Here is a 24388-nt window from a genome sequence, read left to right as displayed (position 1 = left end):
ACTTAAGGACACCGGAGAGCGCGAGAGCCAACTTTACACCGCGGGGTAAATACTAGAACAAAACTCGCTGCTTTCGCCCGCGGAGCGCGGCCGTGCTGGCCAATCCCCACCCGCGCAACGTCGCCACGTGGTACACAGCTTAACCAATCACAAACTGGTTACGCGGGGCCCCCCGGACGTGTTCGTAAAGCCGGCTTGCTACCGATCAGTTTCTTCTCTTCTTCTCTTGTACCGATTTAACATTTAGACGACATAAAGGAACACGAGAGGCCGCCGTCCTTTTGTTGATATATGTACTTGAATCGATTCTTTTTCCTTTTTTTATACGACAATGTTTCACCGTTTCACGAGCCAGAAAATCGGTACGTGTGACTCGAAAGAAGGGATTGCAACATGATCAAATGAAAGATGGACTAAAATATCTTTGCCTTGTTGAGAGATAACACGCTAAAGAAACTGGTATTGCTTGCAACATATACTACAGATAACTTACCGGTTTCTATTCCCACAATGATGGTTCGTAACATTGGATCTTCTAAATAAAATAATACATAGGATCGCATGCATTTGTAACATTCTTTAATGATAGGTCAATTTGCCAACGCAAATTGTCCCCTCTCGTGTATTCGTTTATCTTAAATTGGTACAAAGAGACGCGTAAAAACATTACACTTCCGTTGACGAGTCTTATTGCTTTGCTATGAAAAAGTGCCGCCTACTTGTCAAAACGTCTCGTTATTATCGCAAAACAGTCTTTTGTAGACACTTGCATTTATATGTAACTATGTATACGCGAGTAGCATGCGTTACATAGATTTGCATACACAACTCAATGGACCTGCGAGCGACTGAATAGATAACTACGAACATTGCCTTGAATCGTGATCAATAAAATCAACTTAAGCGATATGTCTTGTCGTTTGTTCCATAAGAACAATCAGATATCCAAATAGAAAGATTAGTCATATCTGCTATTCAATTACGTTTTCTATCAAAATAAAATAATCAAAGTGCACAAATCAAATTTGATAGAATAAAATCGTTATATACTTCGTTATGATAACACGTGTTATGAATATGTAAACCAAAAAAAAAAAAAAATTTTTTTTTAATATAAAACTTGAGAATATAATCGAATATAATTGATATAGCAAAGAATTAAATTAATTCAAATTATCAATTATTAAAAACTACATACTCTCATAGAAAATTAAAACAGTAAATTATTTAGTTTCTCGTAATAAATATTGTGACCAAATATAACTGCACAATACTCATCAACAAACGATCCATCACGTTTACGCAAGAGATATAGAATGACTAATGACGCAATACTTCGTTCCACCGAATTTCTAACGGGTAACCTCTTTCGAAAGGATAGTCTGTTCGGTAGGTACATCGATCCAGTCACCAAAACGAACGACAGGCGGCTCTGAATTCGACTCGAGAGATCGCAGAATCCATCTCATAGCCATATGTGCGATGAGAGAAGTATGTAACGGGCAACTGGCCGATGGAATTAGTTTCTTTTTTTGAGGCAGGTCACTGACACCAAACGGCGATGGATTGACGCGGCGGGGTCAAGTTCTACGTGCGTTGTCGACAGTACTTCGCGTTTAAAGGTATCGCCGAGCATTCCTTGCAGGATATCACGTTACTTACGGAACCATGATCAATCGTTCGAACTCGGTCTATGACTATAGAACGAAAGTTGCAAGTCGTAAATCGTTGCGAAAGTTGCGAACGGTGTTGCTCGTGATAGCAATTCGGTTATGATATATGTTTAATGTGAAAAAAGGGAAAAGTGTTTCACCGTTTATTTTAGTTTAATTTAATCGAAATATATGATTTATATTCAATTATATTCGAATAATAGATAACAATCGACAACTAGTAATTTTTGTGTACAATATTACCTACTTAAGAAATCTATAGGAAACTCTCTAAAATTAACTTTTCTAATTGACTTTAATTTTTCAACGTATTAAATTGAAATTAAATTATATTCACAAAATAGCATTGTTTAAAATTTTAAATTGGTTCTCACATCTTCTTAAGTCGGGACAGAAAATGTTCGAATGAATTCCTAGCATGAGAATGCAAATAACGGTGTTCACCATCAAGATAGAGGTTAGTAATTAATTATCCTTGGGGAACGCCTAGTTCATTTTTTGTTTCTTTTTCACGATAATTTCCATGTTATTACACGTCAATTTCAATATACGTAGTAAATTTTTTTTTCATCGTAAAGAAATACTGACAATCTCATGCATTTTTATTTCAATTTATTTCTATTATTTAATTTCACATTAAAATATAGAGAGATTTTATTACGACAAAACATTGTCAATTAATTTTTAAAATGGAATCATCTTTTTACTTTGAAACATGATTATACTTATTAATTATGTGATATAATATTTTTAAATAATGATCATCGGTTTTCAATGTGTTCAGAGATATTCTCGTTTTTACATAACCATATTTCAAACCAAAGCGTAATTAAATTTATTTTTTTTAATATTCTCTTCGAATATTAATTTATTCAAAAGATCGTTTAGTATATTCCGACGCACTGACAAACAGTTGACGACCGCATGAATTTAATTAAGTTGATCAGATCCAATTAAAGACCCTTTATGTTCCTTTTTATTGCTCCCTTTTTTTGATTGAGAGACAAATTGTCTATAGTGCTAAAAATAAAATCAACATATTTGTTTAAACATCAATAAAAAAAAAAAATAGAATCATTAATTTTCTATATTAATTAGATCAAATATTATGTCTAGAGAATTGAATTCGTGTATATTTAAAAAAAAATGAATATAATTAAAAATTGGATATCTCGTTAAAAAAATATGAAAGAATCATTACAATTTTAGTTTTATAATAGCTATGATTTCATAATTTATCCCCTGGTATTAAAGATTTCGTGTGACGTATCTTATTTCATTGTGTTGGTTATCTTCTCAATTATGAATGGCTTTTTGATAATAAAATCTCATACAGATACGCTATTGTTGATTTCATTCTTATCACGATGATTGTTTTATCAGAAAATTTTTCATTGAATTATCAATCAAATAACAATTGGATGGAATAACGTTATGTAAAAATTATTTGTAAATTGATAAATTCTTTCGTACGTAAATATAAATATCAAGGAGACAAACTTTTTTTACGTATATATTCGTGAGAAGAACACATTTCATTTATCGCTTTCTCAAATCTCATTTCAATTTTATCACCTGTTCCAAATTTTCGACATGTAAGTATATATATGTATGCAAATTTCACGCTATAGACAAATATTCTGAGATAATCAAATATTTCCACAAATCTAGTAGTAAACTAATTACTTAAAAACTAAATTAATCAAATTTTATAAAAATTTTAATATTAGTATGTGTGACTAACATTTATTTTTTTTTTTAGAAACCAAATGATTGCATTTACTTGGAAGCTTGAACCTTGGAAGCATAATTTTCTTATTGAATGTAACAAAGTTATATCAAAAATGTTGGAAATATAAAACCATGATGTGAAATAATATGGAAATTTAGATGAGAGATAAAAAGGATTGAAAAGAAAAATAGATTTTAAGATAGTTAAAAGAAGTACTTTCTCTGATTTAAATTACTTAGTGAAAGTGATTATAAACAGGCTTTTAAATAACTGTAGGAATTTAGTAACAAATAAATATTATAATTAACTGATTCATGGTTGAAAAGGTTCACACTATAACCATTCAAAGAGGATCTAATAAATGTATTTAATAAGTAATCGTCACCCATCTTAATATCATCATATATTTTGATCCTACTTCAACTCAATCTCCACGATTCTATTATTACACCCAACATTATCTTTTAACTTCAAAGAGGAGTTCCAGAGGATCTAATAAATGCATTTAACAAGTAATCTTCTCCCATCTTAATGCCATCATATATTTTGATCCTACTTCAACTCGGTCTCTAATAATTCTATCATTCTACACCCAACTTACATCTTTTAAATACAAATTTATTAGAGTAAAATAAAATTAATTATACATTAATTCCAAAATTCAATCTTCTATCTTCATCCTACTTGTCCGTTTAAAATAACCAGAATAAGATGCTGAGTGCAACAAGTTCCAGGGCGAGGCCAATCTGTACAGTTCCACCGGTAGATTCTGGAAACAACATAACATGGATCAATATCAAATCGTTGGACAATCTCACTTATCGTATTGGACAATCTCACTTAATGGTGAAAAATACAATTAATACATCCAATTATTAATTTCCCCTAGCGACATTTCCCCCTCTCCAAGAAACACAATCGTTACAATCACATAACTTAACGCATAATTAAAAAACTGTGTAAAATTAGACAAGATACACATATATATGTATATTTATCTTATTCGACGAAGGTAAGAATTTCTCAAGGTTATTTCTCTTCTCCCGCTGACATTTTCTCACCATAATCGTAATATTGCAGTATTTCCGTGACTTCGTCCTCACACTCCTCATCATCCCCGGCCGCTTTCATCTGCACATGCCCATTCCTCTGCCGTTCGTCGACCTCTGGCTTACCCTCGAACGCAATCGCCGCGTAATCGGGCCTCGCCTCCTCGATCCGACGACCCTTAGCGGAGTCTCTGAACCCGATAGCCTAGAAAAGCCAGGAAAGGATTTACGCCTAAGTACTAACCGTAATCGCCAAGTGGTTCCTCCGTTTCGTTCACCGTGTCCTCGTCGTCGTCGTCATCGTCCTCGTCATCATCGGGCCTCCCAACGGCGAAGAAAACCCTCTTCTCGTCGTCCCCGTCCTCGTCCTCGTCCTCCAAGTCCTCCTCCTCGTCCTGGTTCCTGTAATTCGCCTCGTCCCCTCCCGATCGCCTCCTCAGAACGGAACGATAACCACGCTCGTCCTTAAAGTTCTTGTTCTCAAGATTGTTTTCGCGCAGCAAGTAGTCGTCTTCCACGCCGTGAACTTGAAGAAGATGGCGCCGCTGTACACGCATCGAATCCGAGTGGCACAACGTGTCTGAAAAATTACATCCACGCTGAGATAATTTGCGTTGCATCATCGTTACTTGGATGTCTGTGTAAGAATTTGTAGAAAAAAGAAGTAAAAAATTAATTAATTAATTAATTGTTATTGATTGTATAATTAATCGAAGATATTTATATATTTCTTAATTCAAGTTTGTACCTTCGAACCTTTCACGATCATCATTCTCGTAAACATCGTCCAAGTCTATGTTGTTACCGGGATCAAGTTCTCCTTCAAAAGTGAATGTTCCAGAGTTGCTTGCTATACACCCTTCGATAGAAATGCAAGGTTCTGTGAGTCTGGTCGCTCTCATAATTCCATCAACGATGTTTACTTCGCAATAACATTTAACGAAGGTGTCCGGGCAGCTAGAAAAGTTCACACCTTTCGTCAACGAATTCGAGGCAACTTCCTGATGATGAAAGGAGCGTTGGCTCACCAAAACGATCCTGGCCCTATACAGTCTATGGCCGGTTTTCCTCTGGTAATGTTATAATTTTAAAATAAATATTATTTCGTATATAAAGAAATAATATTGATACTATTTAATTTGTTATTATTATTATTCCAGCTTCAATTCTTATTTACGTTACTTGATCTTGGCACGATGCAATTTCCACCATGAATCCTTTACCGCAACTGTTGTTGCATTTTGGCGTCGACCACCGTGACCATAATGAGTTAATTTCTGCCGGGACCGAGGTCGAAGGGCCAATTTCCTCGCAAAACTAAAAAAAAGGAAAAAAAATATTTAATTTCTTAAAGTTTTGAGAAACTTGTTGAAAGAAAAAACGAATAATTGAATTTAATCGTCTTAAGGCATTATTTAAACAGCTTGAAACAGGATAATATTTACCGGTTGCCTCTGGTGGCAATTTGGGTCACATTGAGATGTGTGTATTCCTTTGATTGTGCTCGCTGTACATTGAGCAATGCCGCAAACCCCGCGTGGGGAACAAAGACTTTCGGGTAGAGGATTCAAAAAACATGTTGGAAATCCTAAAAGTTATCTTTATAATAATTGTTTAAATTTTCTATTCACGTATATATATATATATACGTGAAACACGTATGTTTTTTTACTCGTCTCTAATAATTATTTTTATATATGTAATAAAAAAAAAGAAAAAAAAATAAAATGTTACAAAACCTTTTGTCTTGTACAATCCTTGACCTGCTATCGGTATGGAACAGTCGCAAGATGAAGCATTCTCGACGAGTGAAGTTATGTCGCATAATCGTCTGTGAACTCTGGCACTTGTGTTTGAATATGGAGTAGCTTCGTTAAAAGTGCAGTCCGTTTTCCTCAGTTTAGTCAACTCGGGCGAGCACAATTCCCAAGTGTGAAGAGTCAGACAAGGACAGTTGCCAAGAAAAAATTCACCAACCTCAGAGCTATCCAGAACTTTTGATTCGGAAGGTATGCTACGTAATTCGACGAACAACTAAATATTAAATAGAATTTGTATTGCACGAAGGTTTAAGCTTTGTTAAAAAAATTTGTTTTGTTTCTTTCTTTCGAAATTATCGCACAGTTTTTTTTTACTAAAATTCTACGTTGCGTTTTGTATTTACATACGAGATATATGTGTATATATTATATATATGTATATATATATGTATATGTATATACATATGTATATACGTATGTTCAGTTGAATTGTTTGCAAGAAAGAAAGTATTTTGCACGAAATACTTTCTGCTTACAGCACAAAATCCTTCTCCGATTTCTACAAAAGCGCATTGCTGTAGATGCAATTGCCGTACCCAATGTGTTATATCGTAATTCGGTGATTCGTACAAATCTTTCGATATCAATAGAAATGGATCCCAATTGCTTCCATCCACATTGACTCCGTCAACGATACGACGAGCTTTCCCACGAGAAAGAATTAGTACCGTGGATAAAAACGTAATTATAAACATAGCCTAATCGTTGACATCATAGAGACTGATAATATTACAAGATGCAAATTACAGACAAACAAATATATAATAACTTGAAGTTGTTTCGCTTTTAATATTTTATTTATATTCTATACAATGTTGCATATTGTAAAATTTATACAAATTTCATCAAAAAATCAAGCGAAAAAGATAGTCTTTCTTTTTTTAAATAATAGTACAAACATAAATTATATGCTAATTTTATTTAATATAGGAAATATAGTTTTATATAGTATGTCTAAGTATAATTTTTATGTATAATTACATATAATTATATATATTTATATATAATTTTAAGAAATATATTTTTAAATTCTTTTTTAATCCTTGAAATAAATTCTTAAAAGCGATTGGAACAGAGCTAATATTTTACAATTTTTAATAAAATTAATATAAATATATTTACAATTGTAATGTGCCAGGATAACTCACGCGTTGTCATTCAGGTACAAGAAACATCACAAAAAATTTTTATTTTTATTTTGATGATGTGTAGATATTAAACTTTATATTCTATATAAACTATTTCTATATATATGTTATAAAATATTATATTATTTGAACGTTTAATTTATAATTTGTCACAAGTATTTACTCTGGATTTTTTTCAAGATATGTTTTTGTTAAAATATCTATACGAAGATGTTTAAGAGTTACAAATTCTATACTTTTGCAGCCTATAACAGGACATCTGCAAATACAATACATGATTAAAATTATCACGCATAAATGAATTCTATTAATAAAATATTTACCTTGTTTTTTTATTAAGTTTCAATAATTGTGTAATACTTTCTCTGTCATAAGTATGACCACATATAGTATTCTTCACAGGATCTACAATTCTTTTTTTAGAAATTGGATCAATTATATTTATATAGCCTCCTGTAAGTTGTAATTCTTCATCTGCGTTATTTTCTTTCTGTACTACTTTATCTGAAATACAAATATTATTGTCAAATGATATTAGTTACATGTAATACAAAATATTTCATACTTTTTTTATTATTACAATTTTAAATGTACCTAATAATGCTTCTACTTGTTTATCAAATTCCTTTAGGTTATTATCATTTGCCACATTTTTATCAATTTCAGTTATAGCTTGTTTATATTCCTAATTTTTTTTAAATATATATTATTTTTTTCATATAATTTAATATACATTTTATAATTTTATATTATATACTTACATTCATGATAGATTCAATATTATTTTCAATATTATCATCAACATCATCATTGTATAAAGTTAATAATCTTTTTTTTATGATCTCTGTTGATTTTAATTTTTTATTTTGAATACAGTTATTTTCTACTATATCTCTTAACTCTTTTAATTTATTGTTTCTTTCATTGCCATCTATAAATGTAAAAATACAATATAATAAATAAATATAAAGTATGATAAATTTTTTTTATATTATTGAAATTAATTATTTAATGTTTAATGTTTATAATATGTTATGCACAAACTAATACGATTAAAAATATATTAAAAATATTATTAATTTGATTCATTAACCTTATATATATGTACTTACCATAGTATGCAATAATATTAGCAGCAGTTTTTGTATAAGAGTCATATAACTCTTCGATCACTTGTTGAGACTGGGTCATTTTTAACAATATTTTTTTAATAATTTCCAAATTTTATCATATATTTACAAAAATAATTATATAACTATATAAATATTTTTAATAACCATACAAATTATTCGTCCTAATAATTAAACAAAATAATCTATTTATTTTAATAATTAAATAAAGAAATACTACAAATAATATATATATATACTCAAAAAATAAATTATTTATTTCTCTACTTCATTTATAAATTCAGATATTGAAACATTATAACCATCTAGCGGTAGAAAATTAGAACTAATCGTTAAATATCAAAATCGAAAAATTAAAATTTCTCTAGACTAAAATTTTTAACTTTCCAAATCTCAAATTTAATCTCAAATCTTCAAGAATAACTTAAAATTGATTTGGTTTAAATAATATTTTTCGTTTCAAATATTATAAGAAACATTTGAAATTGATATAATTTATGGACACAAATCGACATCTAACGGTAAAAAGATGAAATTAATCATTAAATAATAAAATTTTTTAATTTTTAAGATTTCAAATTAAATTCTTAGAAATAATTTGAGATTAATTTCGTTTAAATATCGTTTGAATATTTATTAATTATAACAAACATTTGTAAATTCCACATTTGACATCTAATAATTAATTCTACTTTTTCACTGCTAGAGTTTAAAAGAGTTGAAAGTTGAACTATGAAAGAGTTTATTCATTTTAAATGTTTCTTAAAAAATTTAATTTCTTAAAAAATAATTCGAATGAAATTAATCTCAAATAATTCCCAAGGATTTAAGATTTAATTTGAATTCTTAAAAGTTAAAAAAGTTAAAAATTCAGTATAATAACCAAGAAATTTTAAATTTTCGATTGTTATTTAATGGTTAATTTTACCTATTCATTACTAGATGGCATCTCGTATTTATAAATTGTATGTTAAAATTTATTTGTTAAATTAAAATGAATATAAAATAGTCTTTAATTATTCTTAAGAGTCTAAATTTTAATTTGAATTTGTATGAAAAAAAAATTTCATTTACATATTCAAATTTGAATTTTTTTATTTTGCCATATTCACACTTCATATATTATATATATGAAATTATTTATATATACTATAACAAAAAAGAATCTTTCTATTTTGATTAATTTTATTAATTTCAACAATTGAATTATACATGGTTCTAAATTTTTACCATATATATCATAATGCTGGAGTATACTTCATATTTTAAGTTTCAAATGAACCTTTCAAATTACCTTGATCTACTTTAAAAAAAAAATCTTCAATTGTTTGCTATCTAGATAGCTTTTCGAACATAATTATTTTACAATAAATTAAACTAATATTAGACTTGTAATTTATAATTTAAATAGATTTTAAAATGAAAATAGAAAATTTTTTGTATTTATTTTTGGTAAGTTTATATTATTTTATTATATTTAAATTTTTTTGACATAATTAAAATATGATTCATGATCATATAATTTTATAATATATAAAGTATTAAAATCTAAAATTTTGTATCATAAAATGTTTTAAAGTATATGTTAATTTTACTTAATAATTCTAACAGCAATATTGTAATTTTATATAATCATTTAAAATATATTTAAATTATTATGTATTATTTAATAGACATATTGAAAAACCAAATTATTATTTATTTAGTTAGAAATGAATTACCAATAGCAGTAAATAAAATTACTACATAAATCTAGATATTTTTCAATATTTTTTAAATAAACAACTTGTTGCATAAGTACTTCATTTGATAAAAATGTCGTAAATATTCGTTATCGTCATAATTTGCAATTGATAACATTTTTAATATATATTATACCTTGGTAAGGAGTGGTAAAGATTATTACGTGTGTATATTTATAATTATGTGTTTATATTTAGATTATTAATATTAATTTCTAACATAAATCATCTAATTATTATTATATGTTCAAAAATTTAATTATATTAAATTATATTAATTATTTAAATCAGAATTTAATGCATGTTTTTAAATTTGTTGTCATTTGTTTGTAACTATCATTTATAACTCACAATTGTTTTTTAGATGTTTATTAAAGTTAATTTTTCTACAACTTCTAAAATATCATATACTTTATCCACATTAAAAAATATTCAAAAATCTGTTGTAATGTCTAAATTTGATCTTCCTGATCGTTTAAAAGGCAATGAAAAATCAGTATGGTAAATAATATTAATAATGTATTATATCAAGAATTTCATATATGTGCATATTTTAAATTAATTTTATTTTAGGGTAGAATATATTCAATTGGCTTTAAAATATAAACCTTTAGTAAATTTAGGACAAGGATTTCCTGATTTTCATGCTCCAGAAAATGTAACAAAAGCTTTAGCTGATTCAGCTACAAGTGAAAATCCTCTTTTGAATCAATATACCAGAGGATTTGTAAATATTTTAGCTTTATAGAAAAATTTAATATTATTAATAAATTTTAACTAATTTATTAATATTATTATTAAATTTTTTTTATTTTAAAATTATTTTATTTATCAATTTAAAATTTATAATAGATTATATTATTTTAGGGTCATCCACGTTTAGTAAATGTTGTTGCAAAATTATATTCTAAACTATTAAACCGTACTTTAGATCCAAATAATGAAATTCTTATAACTGCTGGTGCTTATGAAGCATTATATGCTACATTACAAGGTCATACTAATCCTGGTGATGAGTGGATAATTATTGAACCTTTTTTTGACTGTTATGTACCTATAGTTAAGTCTGCTGGAGGAATTCCAAGATTTATTGCTTTAAAACCGGTAAGTTAATATATGAAATTATGATTAATATATGGAAATTATTAATTTAAATATAAGCTTTTTATACTTACAAAATATATTTTATATTTCAAAGAAACGCACAAATGGACCTCTTTCTTCTGCAGATTGGATATTTGATAAACAAGAATTGGAAGGTCTTTTTAATGAAAAAACAAAAGGAATAGTTATTAACACTCCGCACAATCCTTTGGGAAAAGTTTTTACGTTAGATGAATTACAATTCATTGCTAATTTGGCTAAAAAATGGAATACTCTTGTTGTAGCAGATGAAGTGTATGAATGGCTTGTTTATGAACCATATAAACATATTAGAATTGGTAAAAATATCTAATAATATTATATATTATTTTTATCAAGTATTTTATTTAAATAATAAATACATTTTAGCAACATTACCTGATATGTATGAGCGTACAATTACAATTGGATCTGCTGGTAAAACATTCAGTGTCACTGGATGGAAATTAGGATGGGCTTATGGTCCAGCAAATTTATTATATAATTTGCAAATTGTTCATCAAAATAGTGTATATACATGTAATACACCGATTCAAGTAATTATTAAATTATCAATCGAATATTTATCATGATATAACTTTTTAAAATTATTTTTTTTAATTTTTAAAATTATATTTTTTAATTTTTTAGGAAGCTGTAGCTATTGGATTCGAACAAGAATTAGAAAGATTCGATCAACCTGATTGTTATTTTGTTAGTTTAGCTAAAGAATTAACATCAAAACGAGATTATATGGCTAAATTTCTTAGCGATGTAGGAATGTCTCCAACAATTCCCGAAGGTGGATACTTTATGATAGCTAATTGGACAGCTTTAAAAGACAAAGTTAATTTAGAAGAAGAAACGGATGAGCATAGAGATTATCGTTTTACAAAATGGATGACGAAAAACGTTGGTGTTCAAGGAATTCCGCCATCTGCTTTTTACAGTTCCGAACATAAATATTTAGGTGAAGATAATGTGCGATACTGTTTTATAAAAGTAAGAATTAATTCGTATACAATAAATAATATCGACATTATATTTTTTTCTTATTCATAATTGATTTCTTTTTTATTGTAGAAAGATGAAAATTTGAAGAAAGCAGCTGAAATTTTAATGAAATGGAAATCTCAAGAATAATATGAATAATACTATTCATATTTTCTTTTGTTTCTTTTTTGGGATTAAAAGGGATTTTAATTAGTAATCATTAATTTACTACAATTTCATACCACATATACATCTAAGATTGTATTAAAAATTTTTTTTCAATTTTATTATCAAATACAATACATAACTTTACATAAGTTTACATCACGAATAAAATTAGTAAAACCATTGTTATTTTTTTTATCGTACTATTAAATATTTTTCATTTAGAATTATTTCATTATATATCATATTGGAGAGAAATCAGCACGAAGCCACCTTTTTGCATCTTTAGTATCAGCACCAAAAGTTTTACCAAATCTAAATATAACATTTAATATAAATAATATAATATAAATAAAGAGCAATTTTGAAGCATATACAATGTGTTTCATTTTTATATTTTTTTTATATTTTCTGAAATGCTTTATAAGGAGATTAGAATGATTACTTAAAAATAATTATTTACCTGAACGTTTCCCCAGGAACGTGTCCAAGATAATTTGGAAGCATACCAACGTGTTTGTGATATATAGCGGTAGGTTGGATTATAAGCGGTGGATCAGGCCGTGAAATTGTCACCGGTGCCCATTCTGTACTTTGCCTCTTACGATAATCGGATGTAAAATCGCAAAGAGCACTGTTGGTGGCAGGAATATTCGATTTTCCAAAATGTGCATATCCGTATGGAATGTGACCCGCATATCCTATGAATACACAATTAAATATATATATATAATTCGAAAAATAATTACAAAGAAAAATAATCAATATTCTCGACTCCCTTCGTACTCACTTCTCTTATTTTCTCGAATTAAGGAATATCGCATTCGTTGCTCGCTATCCGTAAGATCCATCTGTGTTGTTATTATTGTTAATCCAATTTCATAAATTCGACATCTTTTTATACTTTATATGCTCATTGATCAATTTATTTTGTTAATAGATCGAAATCACGAAGTTTCATCGTTCGTTAAACATTTCGATAAACAGTTGAATCTTACGATATATCGCTCACGTAATTCTTAGCACTGTTCGAGATTATTCGAAGACAAGTTCAAGCCAATCACGAAGAACAGATAAAAACTCACGACTGACGAAGAATTTCTTCGGATTCGCGTTATCCATGAAATAAGGAGAAGGGGCGTGATCCCTGGGTGCCTCGTGTTGTTCGTCCAAAAATAAATTTCTCATTACGCCAACGCAATCGGGACGGACCGATAGCATAGGTAATTTAAATTCGCTTTCTATGAGCTGTGTGTATTATGAGATTACAAAGTTAATTTTTTTTTTTTTCCTTTTTAATAATAAAAAATTTCATGCACAAGTATATCCTTTTTACCAAACGATCTTCTAAATTTCTCGGTTCACCCTGTCCACTTTGTATAGCTATTGTTTTCTTAAGCTCGTTAAGCTTCGCCTTATTTTTCAGTTGCTGCCGTTCAAATTCGGCAAGTCCTTCCGTTGCTAGCACAGTGTATCTTTGCCCAGTTCTGGCCTTCAATTTCGGGATAAAGCCTTAAAAATGAACGATCTTGATTTTTATAAGGAAAAAAACTTGGATTTATTTCTTTCTCTGCCTACCTTCGTAACTTGGCGTTAAAGGATGCTTGTACAAAGGATCGGTCCTCTTGTATCTAGCGTTCACCGTGTCTATGTCGCTTTTAGGTGGCCTCTGTACCTACAATTATTACATACGTTGATAATCGATAATCGATAAACGATTAGTGATAAGGAAAAAAAGAAAAAAGGATGCGGATGGGGAAAATTTTCACGATACCTCGTAATCGTCGACGATTCGATTCGATAAAATGATCGTCTCCGCATGATTTACTGTCGGATCAATGAGCAATTTATGGGTTAAACTTCCGTACGTTTCACCGCATCTGAACCGATATTGAGGACAATAGCCGGCGTATCTGAAACGGGTTAATTTTTTTTTTTTTTTTTTATTTTATTTTCATCAAAGAAACACGAGTGAAATGGAACAGAAGAGTATAGAAGTAAAGAGGTAAAAATACTCGAAATATAATTTCTTGCGCAATACGCTCTTTTTTAAACAACGGATGATGTAATCGATATAAATATATTTTTAATTTTTTTTTTTCTTAACATAATAAATAAATATAAAATTGTATTATTTACCCTGGAATAAGATGTGGGTCTACTGTGGTTAATAATTCCGCTCCAGCAGACATCGTGCAATTATATACGTTTCTCAATGAAAATGAAAATTTAATTAAACAATATCTTATACCAGACTAACTGGAATTTAAATTCTTTTTGTGTGTACAGAAATTTAAAAATTTTTTTTTTTTTTTAATAAATAACGTGACGCAAAAAATTTACATGACTTGCCAAATTGGGTTATAGACTGTATTTCTACCAAATTTAACGCCTGAATTTTGTTTTAGAATTTGTTTTTTTTCTCTCTTCCCCTCCCCCTCCCCCTCCCATTCTCTGAAGTTGCGCGAAATAAACGATACTTAAAGCTAAGCTCGATTTTCCAAGCGTTTTGAGCGCTCAGCTTGCATTTCCAACGCGTTGAAATTAATACAATTACGGGTTATTTAAGAAAAAAATAAAAAAAAGAAATTTGACACTCTTTCAGCGATAAAAAAAAAAAATATTTTCGAAGAAACGGAAGGGGAAGGTGACTCGATGGTTTCGTTAATTGGAACGAAGCTCAGGGTCGGTTTGATTTCACACAGTCACTTTTCACGGAATGACGATTTAAGGGGATCTCTAATTGACCGACAGAAGGGCCATCGAAGCGGTTAAGGGGAATGAATTTAGGAGGAGGGTAGGGGAAAGACACGTCGCGTACTCATAGAAACGAGCGAGGTGTGCGATTAACGTTTCGCTTTCCAGTTTTCACGGGGCCACCGCGGTGAAAAGACCTTACCTATGCCATCTATGGAGGAAACGAACAATCGGACGAAACTGTATCATCCTTCGTATCGTTGAAAACGATGTTATCTCGAATCGTCGATTTTATTACGAACATTTTTAAAACGAAATTGACACGACGGGTTGAATAAAATGTAATTTTTTTTAGTGTACGCGTACAATCGTGTTGCATCGAAATGTTCGAACTTGCTTCAACAGGTATTAAAGGGAGTAGATTTTGATGATAAACAGGAAATAATAAAAAAATGAAATCGATGGTATCTCTTATGAGGGAATACGGCGTTGAATTGTGCAAGAGAAAATATGTGGTTTCACCGTGAAATGAATTCTATATTCTACGTGGAAGCCGATATTAAGCCAGCAAAAATCAAGGATGACAGGGTAGGTTATTTATTTTGACGATATATTTATTTATTTTATTTATTAGGAATCTAATTTTCTTCATCTAACGTTTCTTTAATTATTTCATCGTTGAATAACACGCTCGCGTGTTATTTCGCACTCGTTCCGTCTATTCGGTCGTGACAACTTAGCTGTTGGAAGAAAGCATGGTGGGAAACATGCTAATGAAAAAGTTCCACACGCGCCGCAAGTGCATCTAAGATCGTAATAAACGGCAGAAGACACGAGTGAAAGAAAAAAGTGAAACTTTGTAAGTAACGATTAACGGTGTGCTACCTGGTGTATACGCGATGCGTTTACTCGAGTTCCTCGACAGTGAAATAGAATAGTGGCTTAGAAACCGTAAAATTACCCGCATCACATGTAATTTAAATAACACTTTACGATTTCGCTTTTACATGTGAACATGTTACGTCACTTACGATAAAACTTTTTCTTCTTTTTCTCCTTTTAATTTCTTTAATTCTTGAAAATTAAAAATCTCTCTAACGTTGGAATTATACAATTATCAGAATCTTTCATTTTTTTTAAAAATTAATCGCGTTTAAAATAAATAAATTAATTTTAATTAATTAATTTTGAATATGATTATTTAGAATATAAAATATGTTTATTGAAAATTAATCCTTGAACGCCTACATCCGTTATTAAAAAAAATTTGAAAATTTTTTTTAAACAACTATCTCATTGCAATCTTATCAGTTTATCATCGATTAAAATAACAAGATAAAGTTCCAACATTGGTTGCGAACTCACGACTGAGTTTTATAATTTCGTATTAAATTTTTTACGATATTTTTACCGTATTTATTTCATAGAAAAATGTTTCCTCGATAAATTTAAAATTTTTAAAAAATTTTTATTCAGATCACTTTCACAAACAGATCGATATATTTATATTATATGTTCGTTAGTTTCAATCCCCTCCAAAAAGAAATTAAATTTATCGCGAATCCGCTGCAACAAAACGATAACGGTATAACACAATAATCAACAAGTAGCGAATTTGACATAATCTTGCATAATCTTTTTCATTTTTCAAATTGAAAAATTATATCATCGATCAAATCACAATTAAGGGTGCATCTTAGGTACACACGTATGCGAGTGTCGGGGCGTGCGTATTGCGCGAGTGTAAATCAAACACGTTGCATCCGGTTCGTGTATCCCGCTCTGTACACGCGCCGTGCGGCAAAGGAATAATAATTTTCTTCTCTTCCCCTGACGTTTTGTTTTCTGTCCCTGCGGCTGCCACGACCAGACCGGAAGCTTTATTATCGCGCAGCTCGTTGCGAGTCGTGGGTGGACGCATAGCTTAACCATAGGCGAAGATATGTATGCACCTCGTTGCAAATTCCGAGCCCAAGATTCATTCCACTGATGGAAATCGAAGAAATTTACTCTCTCTCTCTCTTCTCTCCTCCTTCTCCACGAATTATTCTTACCAATTTTAGCGAGTTGACAAACGACAGTTATACAACGCATAATCCTTTATTGCAGAAACAAGTAATTACGATTTTAGTCAGTTGTTTACTTCAACTAACCTTGAGCTATTTCGTCGAGAGTTTCAATTTTCTGTACTACATTATCGATCGTCGATGTAAATAAAACTTCTTCGACTGCAAGTGAAAAGAGACTACGTGTGCTGCCAACCGAAAAGATGAAAATAAAATAAGCGTGAAGTTGTTCACGTGATAATATTCACGCTCGTTCACATCGAATTCTAACGAGTGGCTATACACAGATCGCGTGTGTCTACTAATCGTTCGAAAGGTTCGCGACAAACGTGAATTATTTGCACGGCGCACACCGATGTACGCGGCGGTCTTAACTAGATGCAAAGTGGTATAATTCAGTGGCGAGCCGAGGAATTTATGATCGCTCCGGGTTCAATTATTTCTTGCGTTGTGTCGTCGAGGCGAGCCTATTAAACGGGACGTCTGTCGTTCAACAGTCACTTCCGTGCGAAAGTTCACGCCGCGCCATCCTTCTTTTCCTGTAAACAGATTATTCCTCCGTGGTACAAGCGCTTCGAGCCACGGCTACTGTCCGTTGACTCGTGTATTCTGCCAATCATGTTCATCCGCACGATCATGCGGAACGACGTTGATCGATTGTGGATCCCTTTTCCCGTTCTTTTCGATGCCTCGTTTGTACACGCACGTCTTATTTTCACGGGATAACGAAAATCGTGCACGATTCATTACACGACAGGTTGGCCATTCGGCTCGTTGTTTAAACTCGTTGCGCCTTGTAACCGATAGATGTCCTCGGTCGGGAAGATATCCTGTCAACGATGGGAATTTATTTGGGCGCATTAACCGAAATTGAAAATATTTATATACCTTATACGTCCGTAATCCCGAATCAATTTTTATTTTCTCTTCGATTCGATTGGAAAATCATACCCAATCGCAAAAATACGTTCGTTGAAAAATTCGTTTATTTTCGTTTCGATCTTTTCTATACTCACGAATCTTCACGCACAACGTCTCAATCCGTGGCTCGATCGTTCTCCCATTGCATAAACAAACGGCGCATATAATCGGCTGCAATGGCCAAGAGGCTAAAAGTATCGTTAAATACCGATCAACCTCATTAACGTCATCGAACGAGGTGGACAGTGATCGATTGCGCGGCGTGTACTCGTGCACTGTTCGGCAGTCGCGCATGCATAATCGTGTATGCGCGCAGGCAGCGGCGCATGCGCTTTCGATCGATCGATAAATTATACAGTCTATTGCTCGTGTACGTAAATCATGCGCGCACTACCCTCTGCTTTGTTTCGTTTGTTTCATCTTCTTTTTCCTATTCTCCCTTCCCCCTCCTTCTCATTCTTCCTCCTTCTTCCTTCTCTCTTATCATCCGTCTCCGATGTTTCCGCCTTTTCGTCTTTGTGTCATCGCAGCCTGAGACACATCCATGCGCGGCCAACGTGATCGCCGTGACTCGCATTGTACTCGCTGCGTCTTCATTGTTCCGGTCGCACGGCACGGGAATATCGACACCGTCTAATGTCTCGATGACGAACCATTCGATCGTGTCTTCGCACATTGTTACGAAGATAGAAGGTGAATTCATAAGTATACCTTTTATATCATCCACACGTAATCACTTTTGTGAACCATCGATTCGAATCAGCTGATTTTTCGAAAATTCGTCGTATCTCTTCTCGGTCGGTCATTGAACTCGGTGGATAACTTCGACGATGAAATTGTTAAGATTGCATTAAAATTCGGTCCAACCAGTCGCGTTATCAAAAGTATTCGACTTTCTGCCTCGATTATTCGGGGAAGGAAACCGCCCACGAGGAAAACCGTGCGTTATTAACGGCGTTACGAGTAATCGGACGCTGATTCATGCGAGTTTCCGTATCGACGAAGCAATAGCGCGTGCGTATCCTTACCCCGAGTTGATCTTCCGCGCTTTTTCTGTATTCCACCCGTCGCCGCGTCCATTGAAATGCCATCGAAGTCGCGTTTCGATAATTGTAAAGAGATGCAAAGAATAAAATTTCTTCGTCATGCGTTTGTTCGATTGTTTCGTGTATTTATAGAATGAAGAAGGATACGAAAGATACGATTTTTTTTTTTTATGATTTCTTAATCTTTCTGTGTCGAAGAGTAGATAGAATCGTTACAAATGTCCTAGAAACATGATTCGTTTCATCGGGCAAATATTTCCCACGGACAGAACGTTTTATTGCCCCTTTTAAGTGAAATCATTAATGGAAAGTATTTCACTGAAATACATTTAGCCGGTTATCAAGGACAATCCGTGCGGCTTGTGGTTTCATCGAGTTTTTTTTTTCTTTTTTTTTTTTTTTTTTTTTTCTTTTCAAAAACCACAATTTCTCGTGACCGTATTCCTCAGGAAGCGGCGTAGACTTCCTACAATCTTCTGACGCATTGGATAAAAATATCGAATAACAATGTATCCTCGATTATTTCAATTGCAAAGAAAAAAAAAAATAAAACACTTTATCCCTTTTAACGATATATATTTTATTCGATCGAATTATCAGATATTTCAATTTCAGATTGATACAATACAATCGTAAAACGTGTCTAAGAGAATCGATGGTTTTTAAGGAGAAAATTATAAATTGATGAAAAAGGACCAAAAAAAAAAACTCATCGTCTTAATAACCAGTATTTCGATGTAATCCATTTTGAAAAATATAATCGATCGATATACCAGCAATATAACTTAATCGTTTCGTCTATCGTAACGTTTACACCACGATTTCGAAATAGAAACATGGAACATCATCGTGGATAATGCACGGATTCTCCTTACATTATTATTATTATTATTATTATACAATTTTTGAAGAGAACCTCCGCAAAGGAAATGGTTTATTTGCTCGTTACGAATAATGAGCCTTTTATATCGTTAAGTCCCGCAGAAACGTGCAATTCCGACGAGGCGCACTGTGCCACGTCCAGAATTCGAAAAGGATTGTTATTATCGAGGCATTCGTGGCAACGATGGCGGAACGCGGTAGAAGTAGCTCGATTCCATCGTTCCTCTATGACACAATGATGATCTACCTTACCATGCGGACAACGGTGGACACGGGATTATTGGGTCAGGAAACCGTGTTACGTCACAATAGATTCGCAAGAACGTTTCGTTCCTCTGTTCCTGTTTTTCGGAACGGGAGGAGAATGAAATAAAATCTATTGATTTTATGGAAGGAAATATATTCGATCGAATTGAAATCGAAAATTTTTTTTTTAAATATTCTTTATATATGCATGATAATATGATAAAAGAAAATTTGTAAGAATGTTTCATTCTTGTTGGAATAGGAGACTGCAAAAATCTAGTGATTTTGCAACGAGATATATCCAATCGAATTGAAATCGAAAATTTTTAAAAATATTTTAATATAAAGTTTCGATATTGGCTATTAAGCGTTCTTCGAATTATTAATCGTGATGAATATCTATGAATAATTCAACATCGAAATTCGTAAAATTCTCTTCACTTTTTCCTCTTAATTAGAGATTTTGCAACAAGTTGCAAAACTTGTATGAATGTTTCATTCTTCCGTTCTTCTTTTTTTGGAACAGGATGAGAGTGCAAAAATCTTCCGTCACTTCTGACTTACAAGGAAATATATCCAATTTAAATGAAATCGAGAATTTTATAAAATATTTTAATTCATTTTTATATTAAATGTTGTTCAAATTATTATAATATTAATCGTGATAAGCATCTCATAGTAAATAATTCAACATCGAAATTCTTAACATTCTTTTCATTTTTTTTTCTCAATTCTTATGTTATTCTTTTTGAAACATGAGAATGCAAAAATCCTTTTGTCACTGACTTACAAGGAAACACATCCAATCAAACTAAAAATTTTTTAAAATATCTTAACTTTCTATAATATATATTATATGATATATATAATTTTTTTAAAATATCTCAATTCATTTCTATTCTATTTCTATTATCACCTCAATTCATTAATTTTTTAAAATATCTTAATCTTCTATAATACATAATATATAATTTTTTAAAATATCTTGATTCATTTGTAAATTTTTTAAAATATTTTAATTTTCTATAATATATAATATATAATTTTCTAAAATATCTCAATTCATTTGTAAATTTTTTAAAATATCTTAATCTTCTATAATATATAATATATAATTTTCTAAAATATCTTGATTCATTTCTAAATTTTTTAAAATATCTTAATTTTATGATACATAATTTATTGTAATTATATCTCAAATTATTTCTAAATTTTTTAAAATATCTCAATCTTCTATAATGTATAATATATAATTTTCTAAAATATCTTGATATATTTCTAAATTTTTTAAAATATCTTAATTTTCTATAATAAATATTATATGATATATAATTTATTATAATTATATCTCAATTCATTTCTAAATTTTTTAAAATATCTTAATTTAATTTTCTAATATATAATATATGATATAAAATTTTCTAAAATATTTCAATTCATTTCTAAATTTTTTAAAATATCTCAATTCATTTCTAAATTTTTTAAAAATATCTTAATTCATTTTTAAGTTTTTTAAAATATCTCAATTCATTTCTAAATTTTTTAAAATATCTTAATTTAATTTTCTAATATATAATATGTGATATAAAATTTTCTAAAATATCTTGATTCATTTTTAAATTTTTTAATTTTTTAAATTATAATATATAATTTTCTAAGATATCTCAATTCATTTCTAAATTTTTTAAAAATATCTTAATTCATTTCTAAATTTTTTAAAATATCTTAATTCATTTTTAAATTTTTTAAAATATCTTAACTTTCTGTAATATACATATAATTTTCTAAAATATTTCAATTTATTTTTAAATTTTTTAAAATATCTTAATCTTCTATAATATATATTATATATAATTTATATAATTATGTATAATAAATATGATATATAATTTATTATAATTATATCTCAAATCATTTCTAAATTTTTTAAAACATCTCAATTCATTTCTAAATTTTTTAAAATATATTAATTTTTTATAATATATAATACATGATATATGATATATAATTTTCTAAAATATCTTGATTCTAAATTTTTTAAAATATTTTAATTCATTTTTAAATTTTTTTAAAATATCTCAATTCATTTCTAAATTTTCTAAAATATTTCAATTTATTTCCAAATTTTTTAAAATATCTCAATTCATTTCTAAATTTTCTAAAATATCTCTATTCATTTTTAAATATATTTTTTAAAATATCTCAATTCTAAATTTCTAAATTTTTTAAAATATCTTAATCTTCTATAAAATACATGATATACAATTTTCAAAAATATCTCGATTCATTTCTAAATTGACCATTAAATATACCTCTTCACATATAACCGTGATGAATGATACCGGTGAATAATTCAAACATCGAAATTCTTGAAATTCCCTCCATTTTTTCCATCCTCCTTCTCAATTAATACGCTCCCGTATTAAATATCCCGTAATTCAACCGATCCAATTAAAGTTAAAACTTGGATGCGCAAGTTGTTAGTTCTTCCCCCTTTTCCCGCCTCGCGAAAAACGTAGATTGTTTTAAGACACGAATTCCCGTTGGAATTCAGGTCATCGTTATATCTCGAAAAAGATTATCGAGAGCGAAGAGCATCAGCAACATTAGCCATCGTTGCTACGTCATCAAATTACTCGGCGAAAAACTGGCTGAAAACGCGTACAATTTCAATTTACGTTCAAAAACAACGATGATGATAACCTCGCGAGGAAAAAAAACAATGGACGAATGAAATCGAAACGCGCGAAATTCGAAAAATTTAAATTTCTTTCGTGCGAACACACGTAATAATAATAAACGGACGAACGGTGTATATTCGTATCGATAACGTTAGAATTCGCATTTATCGATCGAGACAATTATCCATCCATCGTCCTCTTATATTAACGATGTTCGAACTTTCGAAAGAAAGAATCGTTTTCATTTAAAAAAAAAAAAAAAATCGTAGACATAATAAAATGTAATTAAAATTAAGCGCAGTTTTTTCCCCAACAAACAATCCGATCGTTCCATCTCTAAAATAAGCGACGTAAGTAATTTTTAAGTAATCAATCAAGAGATAATGGGACGGCGATGTGGAGAGAAAAATTTTTCTTTAATCCGTCGGTTGAGCACACGTCGGATTGATTTTTCAACCATAATTGGCAGCCCATAGGTGGGATAACGCGCGATTACCCCCTCAAAGGGTGCAATCATCCGTCGATTGATGGTTAAAAAGTTACTTGACCTTCTGGAAAATACGTTGCCACGTTACGTAATCGCCTGGAGGTTGTCTGGAGGTTGGTTGTTTTAATCGCTTTTTTTCCTTCCTCTCCTTCTCCTTCTCCTTCGCCTTTCGTTTTTTAATGAAATAAACAAAACGCGGATCGTAGAAATACGAACGGCATAAATGGCACTTTTATTGGTCACGAGGCGATCGTTTCACTCGTTTCTAATAAACGAGCAATATTAACATTTATAATATAAGCGCGCCACGATGCTTCCTTCTACACCTTCACGTGAGCGTGACTCATAACTGCCTCCATCTCCAAGGTTTTTATAATGGTGCCACTACCATAATCTGTACACCCTCTGGCGAGCGTGATACAATAAAGCGTATCATTAAACTGTAACATCACAAATACCGTGGAAAATAGTTCGCGTATGTACGTTCAAATCGTATAGAATGCGTAAGAAAAAAAAAAAAATTTTTCGAAAATTTTTGCGAAAATTTTTTTCCGACGGCGAAAAAAATATTCTTAGAAAGGAGAGATTCTCGTGGAAAGCGTTATTTAATAATATTAAAAAATGTGGTATAAAGAGGAATATCAATCAATGTGAAATAAAAAAAAAAAAAAAAAAAAAAATATGCGGGCTTATCTCTTTTTTCATCCCTGTACAGCAAGCTGTGTACACACGTGCGCGCGGATATTTTATGCGCGTGGAGAGAGAGAGAGAGAGAGAGAGCATCTTCG

At 30.5% G+C, this 24388-nt stretch overlaps 5 protein-coding genes and 2 long non-coding RNA genes across 10 annotated transcripts in view; 3 read left to right on the top strand and 4 right to left on the bottom strand.

Moving 5' to 3' along the window:
• The first annotated feature begins 1184 nt into the window (after nt 1-1184).
• Nucleotides 1185-3783, top strand: LOC100577890. Its single transcript, XR_120424.4, has 2 exons — nt 1185-2130; nt 3436-3783. It is a non-coding gene; the product is annotated as an uncharacterized LOC100577890 (long non-coding RNA).
• Nucleotides 3784-3926: 143 nt separating this feature from the next.
• Nucleotides 3927-6969, bottom strand: LOC408732. The gene is made up of 8 exons (XM_026439650.1): nt 6751-6969; nt 6194-6488; nt 5900-6042; nt 5637-5771; nt 5203-5524; nt 4733-5034; nt 4467-4659; nt 3927-4174 (listed from the first exon to the last, which is right to left on the bottom strand). The coding sequence occupies exons 1-8, from the start codon at nt 6967-6969 to the stop codon at nt 4098-4100; spliced, it is 1686 nt and encodes a 561-aa protein (XP_026295435.1). The 3' UTR covers nt 3927-4097.
• LOC724811 (kynurenine--oxoglutarate transaminase 3-like) lies at nt 6340-12948 on the top strand. Of its 3 annotated transcripts, none has more exons than XM_026439885.1 (8): nt 6340-6463; nt 10659-10795; nt 10868-11021; nt 11162-11398; nt 11493-11736; nt 11807-11973; nt 12068-12418; nt 12500-12948. In XM_026439885.1, the coding sequence occupies exons 2-8, from the start codon at nt 10659-10661 to the stop codon at nt 12557-12559; spliced, it is 1350 nt and encodes a 449-aa protein (XP_026295670.1). In that variant the 5' UTR covers nt 6340-6463; the 3' UTR covers nt 12560-12948. The 3 variants fall into 3 exon arrangements, with proteins under 3 accessions (XP_026295670.1, XP_026295673.1, XP_026295671.1); XM_026439888.1 differs by lacking the exon at nt 6340-6463 and adding an exon at nt 10340-10434; XM_026439886.1 differs by lacking the exon at nt 6340-6463 and adding an exon at nt 10439-10458.
• On the bottom strand, nt 7303-8710 carry LOC100578530 (E3 SUMO-protein ligase NSE2). Its single transcript, XM_016911075.2, has 5 exons — nt 8535-8710; nt 8184-8353; nt 8017-8107; nt 7746-7926; nt 7303-7681 (listed from the first exon to the last, which is right to left on the bottom strand). The coding sequence occupies exons 1-5, from the start codon at nt 8611-8613 to the stop codon at nt 7582-7584; spliced, it is 621 nt and encodes a 206-aa protein (XP_016766564.1). The 5' UTR covers nt 8614-8710; the 3' UTR covers nt 7303-7581.
• On the bottom strand, nt 12757-14863 carry LOC551347 (UPF0605 protein CG18335). Its single transcript, XM_623744.5, has 7 exons — nt 14714-14863; nt 14349-14487; nt 14153-14249; nt 13911-14086; nt 13660-13822; nt 13038-13275; nt 12757-12889 (listed from the first exon to the last, which is right to left on the bottom strand). Exons 1-7 carry the CDS (start codon nt 14764-14766, stop codon nt 12817-12819), a joined length of 939 nt encoding a protein of 312 aa, XP_623747.1. The 5' UTR covers nt 14767-14863; the 3' UTR covers nt 12757-12816.
• Nucleotides 14864-15311: 448 nt separating this feature from the next.
• LOC724886 (uncharacterized) overlaps nt 15312-24388 on the top strand; it is a 41373-nt gene continuing 32296 nt past the window's right edge. Inside the window, exon 1 of the mRNA XM_006568385.3 lies at nt 15312-15859. Coding sequence (XP_006568448.1) covers nt 15782-15859 — 78 coding nt within the window. The 5' untranslated portion in view covers nt 15312-15781. The remainder of the gene's footprint in view (nt 15860-24388) is intronic.
• LOC113218675 lies at nt 18037-21277 on the bottom strand. 2 transcript variants are annotated; one of them, XR_003304454.1, is made up of 2 exons: nt 18226-21277; nt 18037-18167 (listed from the first exon to the last, which is right to left on the bottom strand). It is a non-coding gene; the product is annotated as an uncharacterized LOC113218675 (long non-coding RNA). The 2 variants fall into 2 exon arrangements; XR_003304455.1 differs by having other exon boundaries at nt 18354-21258.

The sequence above is a fragment of the Apis mellifera genome, linkage group LG3, assembly GCF_003254395.2.
Source record: "Apis mellifera strain DH4 linkage group LG3, Amel_HAv3.1, whole genome shotgun sequence".
Taxonomy (NCBI): Eukaryota; Metazoa; Arthropoda; class Insecta; order Hymenoptera; family Apidae; genus Apis; species Apis mellifera.
Note: the sequence above shows the minus strand (reverse complement) of the source record. Positions and strands in the feature narration are given on the sequence as shown.